This window comes from Cyprinodon variegatus, unplaced genomic scaffold (genome assembly GCF_000732505.1).
Source record: "Cyprinodon variegatus isolate N-32 unplaced genomic scaffold, C_variegatus-1.0 Scaffold583, whole genome shotgun sequence".
In the NCBI taxonomy this organism is placed as follows: domain Eukaryota; kingdom Metazoa; phylum Chordata; class Actinopteri; order Cyprinodontiformes; family Cyprinodontidae; genus Cyprinodon; species Cyprinodon variegatus.
The window spans coordinates 35,101-44,891 of NW_015151036.1; the positions used below are offsets into that span (position 1 = coordinate 35,101).

The 9,791-nt window shown below is 39.2% G+C and overlaps 3 protein-coding genes across 3 annotated transcripts in view; 1 reads left to right on the forward strand and 2 right to left on the reverse strand.

Annotated features, from left to right (window-relative positions):
• Window positions 1-783: 783 nt before the first annotated feature.
• On the reverse strand, window positions 784-4,362 carry pex26 (peroxisomal biogenesis factor 26). Its single transcript, XM_015392282.1, has 5 exons — window positions 4,043-4,362; window positions 3,001-3,141; window positions 1,511-1,836; window positions 1,272-1,412; window positions 784-1,182 (listed from the first exon to the last, which is right to left on the reverse strand). Exons 1-5 carry the CDS (start codon window positions 4,231-4,233, stop codon window positions 1,085-1,087), a joined length of 897 nt encoding a protein of 298 aa, XP_015247768.1. The 5' UTR covers window positions 4,234-4,362; the 3' UTR covers window positions 784-1,084.
• A 41-nt stretch (window positions 4,363-4,403) lies between these two features.
• Window positions 4,404-6,338, forward strand: llph (LLP homolog, long-term synaptic facilitation (Aplysia)). The gene is made up of 3 exons (XM_015392283.1): window positions 4,404-4,534; window positions 5,391-5,623; window positions 5,926-6,338. The coding sequence occupies exons 2-3, from the start codon at window positions 5,404-5,406 to the stop codon at window positions 6,087-6,089; spliced, it is 384 nt and encodes a 127-aa protein (XP_015247769.1). The 5' UTR covers window positions 4,404-4,534; window positions 5,391-5,403; the 3' UTR covers window positions 6,090-6,338.
• Window positions 6,339-6,377: 39 nt separating this feature from the next.
• Window positions 6,378-9,791, reverse strand: part of LOC107095911 (src substrate cortactin-like) — a 9,598-nt gene continuing 6,184 nt past the window's right edge. The window contains exons 8-16 of the mRNA XM_015392281.1: window positions 9,484-9,594; window positions 9,304-9,414; window positions 9,165-9,220; window positions 8,588-8,657; window positions 8,355-8,503; window positions 8,149-8,271; window positions 7,917-8,079; window positions 7,763-7,831; window positions 6,378-6,658 (exon numbers count right to left, since the gene is read on the reverse strand). Coding sequence (XP_015247767.1) covers window positions 6,525-6,658; window positions 7,763-7,831; window positions 7,917-8,079; window positions 8,149-8,271; window positions 8,355-8,503; window positions 8,588-8,657; window positions 9,165-9,220; window positions 9,304-9,414; window positions 9,484-9,594 — 986 coding nt within the window. The 3' untranslated portion in view covers window positions 6,378-6,524. The remainder of the gene's footprint in view (window positions 6,659-7,762; window positions 7,832-7,916; window positions 8,080-8,148; window positions 8,272-8,354; window positions 8,504-8,587; window positions 8,658-9,164; window positions 9,221-9,303; window positions 9,415-9,483; window positions 9,595-9,791) is intronic.

Genomic DNA, 9,791 nt, shown 5'->3' on the forward strand with positions numbered 1-9,791 from the left:
AGCTTCCCTGACATAGATGTGAGTTGTTTGGGAAAATGAAGGAATTAGGTGACTTCTTACGTGCCTCAGGGTTCCCCAGTGATGCTATTTCATAAATGGAAAAGCAGAGGGTGATTAAAACAAGAGAGCTAGTTTAGTCCCTAAAACAGACATGGCTACGGCTTGATGCTACCATGTTTGTTCGCTGTCACAATTCAGACTTTTTCCCCCATATTAAACTAAAATATTTACAAAGCAGTTAAATTTTTTTTTTCAGCGGCCCTAATCCTATTCTGTATAATTCTGATATTCTCCATTCTTACTTTGTTTGCTTCCCAGGGACCTGCCTACCTGGCGATGCTGTGGCCAAACTTATCTGCGTTTTGTGCTGAATTTAAGTCTTAGGTCTTTGCGGTTCCTATTGGCAAATTAAACCAACTACATGCACTGATCTGGGCCCCTTTCTTTAAATGCTCCTGCTTTAGAGGGACGCATGCAAATATACTTATTTACATGCAAACTACTTGAAAAAAAAAAACAATATTGTTAACAATTGAACATGTATGCAAGTTTTTTTTCTCAAATAGTTAAAATTCCAAATCAAAACTTTCAACCTAATTTCTTTTTTGGTCTAGATGTAGAACAATTCAAAGAGCCCCAGGGCGCAGTTTGGACATTCTTGATTTAATATTTTAAGGAAAAACAGCAAGCAAAACCTACCTTCAGCCACATTAAAGAGTTTGATATACCTCAATTTGGTCTACACTCTTAACCAGATCATTTAAGGATGTGCTTTGGGTCATCGTACGGCTCTATAGAAGCCCAGTGTGGTTTTTGGAAGAGTAGAATTCAGGATTTCACCGATTAGACCAATCCATATCATCCCTGAAGCAGCCGAGGCTCATCGCATCTTTTCACCGCACAGAAACCCAACCAAACTTCACTGTAAAATTCAGCAGCAATAAGTGTTTTATTTATAGAAATAAACTTGAAAGCAAAAACTGAATTAATACTCTAAAAACCTGTCTTCTTCAATCAATGTAGTAAAATAGATTAATAAACTGTTCAATAAATATGTAATGATGGTGTGATTTATTTTGCTCCTCTACGTGAGAGGCTGATAATGTGGTGCTAACATGGCGCTCCACATCTGTTTAATCAGCTGAAGAAGTTTGGAAATCCACATGAAGGATGATGGGAGGGCTGTGGAGAAGGAACAAAAGCAGGAAATGATTTATTTTCAATCAAACACATTTCATTAAAACTTGCAGAGAAGGAATTTTTCCTCCAACCTGGATCCATTCGGAACAAAAGCATGTAGAGGAGAAGAACTGCAAGAACGACTTTCTGAACGGGGAAAGAGTATGAGCCGATCCTCGAGCAACTTCTGTATAAAACCCTGACCATGGCTTCAAGTTTATGGAGTAAAGAACCTAAAAATAAAAAAATAACACACTCAGTAGGATCACTTGCTGTTATTTCTTTTAATTTAAGTTTTTATGATGCATAAAAGGTGGAAATTTCAAAACACCTTGATTTGAGGTCGGATGTGCTGCGATCTCAGCATCTGAAGCATCTCCAGGATTTTTAGGATCTTCTTGACTCTGTCTGGCTTTTTCCTCCACAACATCCAAAGCAGTTTGTCTCTGCTCCTCTGTGAACGCGACACAGCCAACCTCGCTGGCGACGAGCTCCCGCGCTTCCTCCAAGTGTCCGAGAGGCACGAGCACATGCAGCAGATAGAGCTCTGCCACAGACCGGAACCCAGAAGCTCCGACGTTTGACGGGCAGTTTAACCAAACCCGGGAGGCCTCTTGCATCACAGCAGGCGCCCCCACTTTTGAGTGAAGAAGGATGCTGGTAAAAGAAAAACAAAAAAACAATTTGGTTATTACAAATAAATAAGGGAAGCATCTTATTTTAGAAAAGCTGTAGCTTTTTTCCCCCCACTTCATCTCCTTTATTCACTCTGAATGTATTTGAAATCTCATTTTCACCTAATTTCTCACTTTTTTATCCCATTTGTAAAACCTGTCAGTAGTGATGTGTCCAGCAACACCGATGCCTCAAGCCCATAGAGCTAAACACTGTATAATGTCGTTTAAAGAAAGTCATGTGACCGATGCAGGAGTTGTTTCTAACTGACTGACTCACTAAACTGGGTTTAAAAACATCTGTCAACATGATGCATCTGCTAAAGAAAAAATGTTTCATCTTTTGTGGATTATCATTAAAATTATCAAGAATTTTGGAGCCTAAAAGGAATAGGAACGTTTCAGCCGTTGCGTTTCTATTTTAATTTTCTCGTTGCGTCGTCTTTTTCCTCTTATTTATCACTCAACTTATCCGAATTAAAGTTAATTTCAGATTGAACGTATTGCTTTTAAAATATGATTTAAAATCCTAGTCCACAAGCATCCTCATTCACATTTTCCCCATAAATTTTTACGTTATTATATTTGTTTACATAATTTATTGGCTGCAACTAAAAAATATCAAATATATCTTCAATTTAAACATAGATATAAAATAATACAATATAACCTACCATAAATTAAATCATATTCAGTCTGTCAAATAAGCTTTCTGCAGTGTCTTTAAATGTCCAGCAGGGGTCAGTATTCTATCAGACAGTATCTATACAGTTTGGCAAAGTGTCCAAAAGCTTAAAGGTGCTTCATCAATCCATCACTACCTGTGGATTTATGGGAGGTATTGCAACAGATTTAAACATGGTATCTCCTAAAAACAGACATGGATGGGTAGCATTTGCATAAAACCAAAATAATAAACATATTGATGGTGTTGACCAAGGTTTTGACATTTCTTTAAACAGATTTCCTTTTAGTTTTTTTACATTTTAAGTTACAATAAAATACATTTTGCTTCACTTTAAGCAGGAGAATCTCTCAGAATAAAAATTTTGTAAAGAATAACATGCACTACGACTTTATCAAAAAATGAAATGAAATATTAAACATTTCCTTCCTGTTCACTGTTCACAACCAAATGGTTTCTCACCACAACTGCATGATCTTAGCAGGAACATGTTCCTGGTGCTCATAATGCTGCATGACCCAGGAGAAAACCTCCCGCCACCGATTGAGCTCAGCCAGCGCCTGGATCCCTATCATGCAGAATCCAGCCTTTAACTCTGCACACCTGCAAATAAAACAAACAATATTTAAAACTGATCGTCAGGCATCCTGAAACAGCTAGATTAGATTAGATTAGATTAGATTAGATGAGCTTTATTGATCTCACAGCGGAGAAATTCACTGGTCACATATTGGCATAGTAATTAAAGAAGATCTAATCTAATCTAATCCTGGAACAGCTGGGAAATGACCACCCAGAGGCGTAGCCAGGGAGTTTTTATAAGGGTGGCCAGGCAATAACCACTTTAGACTGAGGGGGGCCGAAAGCGGATTGGCACCAGAACCTCAGGGTCAATCTACTCTGTTCCAACAGGAAAAATGAACAGGCAAAACATCCATATTTTCTAAATAAAGACAAACTATACTTTCCTACAGCCTTTGCTAACAAATAGATGCATATATTTCAAAATCTGTAATTTCTAGATAAAAGGTATAGTGAATAAAACTCAGTTTTGAATTCTGGGGCGTAAATTAATCATCATTGTCAATACTTACCTACTTGTATCAATAAAAATTCTGCATAAAATTGATATTTAAAAGCACTAATATCTACATAAATTTATTATTTGATCATTCTTTAATTAAAATTGTTATTTATCTTTGATTTCACTGAAGACCACAAGATGACTTGCAGAGACACATCATTTTCTCTTTACCCCATATAACACAAAGTCTATTTCTGAAAAGAGCAGGAATTCTGTATATATCATCTTTGATATTAGTATATTGATGTGTATAATTAACCGCAAAAAAATAAAAATTTTTGAATATTCCCCTTCAGAGTATTACTGCTGCCACAATCTGTATTAGAGGGAAATAAATGGTAGGGGTGGCCAATGATTGGCTGAGGGTGGCCATGGCAACCCCTGGCCCCCCATCTAGCTCCGCCCCTGAGTCCTCCCTACCTGTTATCTTCTGCTTCCAGCTGCCCCATACTCTCCAGACCCGCGTCGCAGGTGTCAAAAGCCGCCTGGAAATCTCCATGGACCATCATGAGCTCTGCAGCGGAGTCCAACGTCTGACAGAGCTGCGATGAACCAGACAGAGGAGGAGGGCTGCGACCCGACCGAGCCTGGCTGTCAGAGAGGCGGTTCATATCTCCACAACTAACGTATAACAAGAACAGAATATCGATAATAATTTACTTTCATGTGATTGAACCGAAACTCACGGCTCCACATGTAAATATGAGAGGAATTACGCTCAGCATTCGCTTCCGTTTGTTTACTCACGCAAATGAACGGAACTTCCGGGATTTAGGCCAATCGAGAGCCGCCGTCTTCAGCCGGTCTCGCACAACCAATCCGGTTCGAGCTTCTTTCCGCGGTGTCCGCACGTGAACGGAGCAGCGTGTCCGTTTCAGGGCTAACATTTGGGCTTTAATTACTCTTCTAGCTGTAAGTATGGCTTTTATTTATCTCTCCTACTGACGCATAACTTTCCAGAGTTATTTAGTGAAGCTGTGAGGCTGAATTTATCTCATTTTTATTAATTAGCCCCTTAGCTAACGTTACATTAGCAGTTAGCTAGCTAGGCTAGGTTCAGACACTTTTATTTACCTTTGATACCTTGTAGATTTCTTTATTGTTAAAGAGGTAATTCATCTTTCCATACAAGCAGCACACAATGAATAAATTGTGCTTTTTGAAACAGGGAAGTTTGCTTTATTTTATGTTTTTGTGTAAATTGGTGAAAGGTAAACTAACATTGAGCAACGTGTCATATTTATAATATCTTATGTTATCAATGTTGTTGCAATTATAGATCAGTTGTTCTGGAAATCAGTGTAGCAACATATTTGATCAGTTGCTCTGCTCTAAAATCCAAAAACAATATTGATATAAAAAACATTTTAATTTCAGTGTATTAAAAAACATAGCTTGCCAAGTGTGCTCTACATGCTAAGATGGAAATAACCTTGAATTGAAATGCTTTTGCAGCACTTCCCTTGCAATAGGCTTGTAATTATTTATTCCCCATTTTTTCCCCCCTTTTCACTATTTGTAATCTAGTAGATTTAAAGTGTTTTGAGAAGCAAACCGAAATAATTTTGATCATGCATTCATTGACTGTTTTTTCCTTTAATTTGTAAGCTGGAGCACTCAATTTTTCCTAAAAAAATAAAAATAGAAATCAAACCAGTGAACAATTAAAACAGATGGAAAAAAGTCAGGAAATAATTCACTATTGCAACAGATACGATCACAACAGTTGAATGTGTTACTAATTCTTTTTTTGTGTGTGGCTTTTCAGCTCGTCTTTAAAAATGGCCAAAAGTCTTCGGAGCAAATGGAAGCGAAAAATGCGGGCTGAGAAGAGGAAGAAAAATGCCCCCAAGGAGCTGGCTCGACTCAAACAGGCTCTGAGTTTGGATAAGAAAGGAGAGGCGGATATGAGCGACCTGCAGGACATCGCCACGGTAGTGCCGGCCGACAAGATAACGAAGCAGACGGACGTTGAAATGGCAGAACAGGAGGAGGAGGATGGTGAGTGGGGGTGATACTTTGAATTTAAGGTTCAGATAAAACACATTGGATACCTGGACAGCCAGAGATCGTGATCTTTTGCATGTTGGAGATGAAGCCAATTCAGAGAATAGTCTACAAACTTCAGTTTATTTTTTATTTTACTAACTTTAAAAAGGAGATGCACAAAACTAGGGACCCAAAATATAAGTCCAGCTCCATCTCTTCCCCCTTCAGACACTCGTTATAAAGTGGTTTAGTTTATTTGATTGGTTCTTTTTAAGGATAGTTGTATAATACCTATTGACTTTTGTTTCCTCCAGGCGGGAAGATGGACATGGACAAGAAGCGCAACAAGAAAACTCTCCTGGACGAGAATGGACAGTACCCCACGTGGATGAACCAACGACAGGCCAAAAAAATGAAAGCTAAACGGGTGACTAAGAAAACGGGCAAGGTCAAGAAGAAGAAGGGAATCGCCTGGTAAAGCAAACCGAGGTGTTTTTTTTTTTCTTCCTAAGACTGTGGATCTAAACTTTCTGCCCTGGCAGACTCATCATGAAGGCTCAGAACAGCCTGATCTATTTTGTTCTCCTGGGACATCAGCTCCTGTCAACAGACTCACCTGTGGCCTTTTCTGTTCAAATAAAATTACATGAATAGAAATGGTTCATTTGGACCCTTTAAGTATAGAAAATGTCTTAAAGTTTGATATTTTGTCTAAAAAGCAAAAGTGTGTCAAATAAATAATTCAAGAAATGCTTTATTGTCTTTAATTCAAGTTTTTCTCCCTTCAGATTCAGTAAAAAGCACAAAGTTTTGGATAGATTGGGGAAAAATGCTTTGTTGTATAAATAGAAATCTGCAGAAGTTACAGTTGAATAAAATTTGGATTTCTAAAGGGAAGCGTGTGCAAAACTGTCTAAATGAGCTGGACGTAAGCAGCGGGGAACAGGCCGGTGCGTCCGTGGCAGTGGCCCTTCCACCAGCCCTCATCGATCATCTCTATGTTGGTGATGACATCATCTGGATTGAAGGAGATCTCGTCGTCCGCCTCTGTGTGAAAAGATTGAACATCGGGCATTGGCTTATTTATTCTAAAAGTCATTTTATTAGTAGTAGTAGGACAACAAGAAGGATCTCCCTGGAAAAGCAATATGGACGCATTTCTAAACAACTTTATAGTCTAAAATCTGCAGATGTTCAGATGTCTCTCTCCTTTGGAACTCGTTTCAGAAGTTGGCAAACAGTTTGCCATGTGTAAACATGAAGTAAAACTACTTTGGGGGCCAAAAAAAAATAGATTTAATTTCGGTTGACGTTGCAAATTGTTTTCATTTGTATCTGCTAAACAATAATGTAAACTGAGCCGTCACTGAAACAAGCAATTTCTGTAGAAATGATCTGAACGTCATTGTAGAAAGAAGGTCTCAGGTTTTCCTGGTTAAAAAAATAAAAGCACCATGTGAAATTTTCAGGTAAACTGCATTGGTTGGGATTTTTCTGAGTATATTTTCATTAAAGAATCTATTGTTTTATGCAGCCTAATTTAATAAATCATACTAGAATTCTCTCTTATATGTCAAGTTTGGGAAAGAAAGCAAAAATATACTACTCTTGAAATGCAGTTGAGGGCCACACAAAATCATCCTGATGCTGCAAATGGCCCTCAGACGGCGCTTTGGAAACCACTGCACTAGACTGATGAAAAAACCGAGCTGGAAGTCCAGGAATGACCTGGTATGTTTCAAGATGGCAGCATTACTATAAAGCATGGTGAGGGTAGCATCATGCTGTGGGGCTGTTTAAACACCGAAGATGAAATAGCAGGAATTCTCAGTCCTGACCAGCAAGGCAGACATTTCTGGGAGTTCCAACAGAACGTTTCCAAAAAAACATCCAAACTGCTTCTGGTTTGGCTGAAGTTCTTCCTTCTCTAAAGGATTTAATCTTCAAATACGAGAACCTTTCTGGATCGGGGCAGAAAACCGACCACTTTAAGTGATGAAGGGAGGCTGAATATGAAAAGTGGCTAACATGCAGCTAAATTCCCACAGTTCACATCTTTATGTTTGTAAAATACTTAAATTAGATGAGATCCTGCCTACAATACTTTTTTGGCTCAGGGATGTGAAGTAAAGGGAATCGAGGGGAATTTACCTCCTTCATAATCATAAATTGCAACTGCCCTCTGGCCGGCCGTTATGTCCTCGTAGACTCCACTGGCTTCTGTGAGCAGAAATGATGTTTTCATGATAAAAATGACCTTTATGATCGAGGAGAACTTCCAGCAGAGCTTTGATCAGAGGCAGACCTGTTGGCTCAGGAAGCGGCGGTTCGGCAAGCTCAGAGTACTCCCCGCCGTCCTCCTCTTCCTCCACACACGCAGGCCGCGGCGGTAGAGGGGGCTCCTCCGGCTCGTAGAGATCGTCTGAGCGTGGAGGCAATTCAGGAGGCGCCTCGAACAATTCTTCCGGCTGGATTCACAAGCAGAAGTTAGTCCTTCAACCGTCTCATAAGTGAAACTTGGTAAAAGTGAAGCTCACCTCTGGTTCTGGTATTTCTTCAATCTCCGGCAAGTTCTGGTGGGTTTCTGCAGAAGGCATGTCGTACTCTGGTTCCTCCTGAGCAGGTGGAGGATGGAATTCCTCCTTTCTACTCTCCTCCTCCTTAAAGGAACAAACCAAGGAAATTAAATCCCTGACTTTCATTCTGAGAGCTCATCTCAGCCGGATGCAGATCCTCATCAAACCTGCTGTCTGCGTTTGGCTTCCTCTCGTTCTCTGCTCTCTCTGGCTTGTCTTCTCGCTCTCTCCTCTTCTACTTTCTTACGGTTTTCCTCATCGGAAGCCTTGGCCATGCTCTCAAAGCGAGCTTTCAGTTTCCCGGCGCCCGCGCTCGCTTCAGAAATAAGACATTTAATTAAATAGAACATCTATAAAAACTGCTCTGCTTTTATAAAACAAGCAGGATGGGTGAACCTACAGGCCTCCAATGGTTGAGTCTTTTCATAGGCAGATGTTGGGGAGTCCATGTCTGAGAAACCAGCTGCGCTCTAAAAGGATCATAATTTTAAAAAGAAGACATTTTTTAAAGAATTTGGTCTTAAATATTTTATTTTTCATGATTTGTAGCTTATATTCATTAAAATCATGAGAAATATTTCACTCAAATCAACATATCTAAGCTTTATTTTCTAAAGTAAAGTTCTAACATTTGTTTTGAATTAAGATTAAATAATTTAATTTATTCAAAGACCATAAATATCTGTCTGGCATGGTGGTGGCAGCATTATGATACGGGATTTGGATGCATCTAGAAGCAGTAAAACCAGCTTTTTTTGGAGATTATCTTTGCGGGTTTAAAAAGCAAGGCGGCATTTTTAAAGTGTTGGATTAAAAATCCACCAACAGGAGAGGCTTCATTTGAGTTAACCAATCAGAAGTATGCAATGCCATGACATCATCGTTTTATCTAGCCGAGTAAAAAAGAACAGCTTTCTGTTTATTTTTTAATCTTCTATCTTTTTTTACCTTAGATGAACAGATTAAATCTCACCAACCTTATCCATTCGATCTGTCTGTACTCCATAGCGACCGCCAAAACCTGCGGAGTAATCTAAACAGAAGGATGTTCCTTTAGTCTAACGGGGTAAAAGATTTTTTTTAAAGAAAAAGACTTTGTGAAACTTTTTCCTTCACCTTTTTGAGACTGATGTTTATCCGTCTCGCCTTTATAGTCGTAACCCAGTGCTGCTTTGTCCACCTTCTCCTTCTCTACGCCGTACTTTCCTCCAAATCCTTTTGCATAATCTGGACGCGAAACATGAAATTATAGATAAAACTTGTTTTGTACATGAAGCCAGCTCTGAGCTTATTCACCTTTCTGCGACTGATGCTTCTCGGTTTCTCCTTTATAGTCGTAACCCAGTGCTGCTTTGTCCACTTTCTCCTTCTCCACGCCGTACTTCCCTCCAAAGCCCTTGGCGTAGTCTGGAGAAACAAAGTAAATACAGAATTAATGTAAAAAGTCTGCAAAGATTAAATCCTACTCCACCTTTACAGCCGTCAAACATTCTCTTTATCTCAACTAACATCTGTTAGAGGGAAAACAAATATAGGAAATATACCATATGCAGCTGCAAACAGATTCTTTTTAGATTATGTTTAGAGTGAGGATGAAGCCGTCA

Bases quoted from the DNA above. Each gene is read 5' to 3' on its own strand.
- pex26 (XM_015392282.1), bottom strand. From the start codon at position 4,233: ATGAACCGCCTCTCTGACAGCCAGGCTCGGTCGGGTCGCAGCCCTCCT. The intron at 3,142-4,042 runs GTAGGGAGGACT...TTTTATTTGCAG, and splicing joins CTGGAAGCAGAAGATAACAG to GTGTGCAGAGTTAAAGGCTG. The intron at 1,413-1,510 runs GTGTTTTGAAAT...TTTTATTTTTAG, and splicing joins ACATCCGACCTCAAATCAAG to GTTCTTTACTCCATAAACTT.
- llph (XM_015392283.1), top strand. From the start codon at position 5,404: ATGGCCAAAAGTCTTCGGAGCAAATGGAAGCGAAAAATGCGGGCTGAG. The intron at 5,624-5,925 runs GTGAGTGGGGGT...TGTTTCCTCCAG, and splicing joins AGAACAGGAGGAGGAGGATG to GCGGGAAGATGGACATGGAC.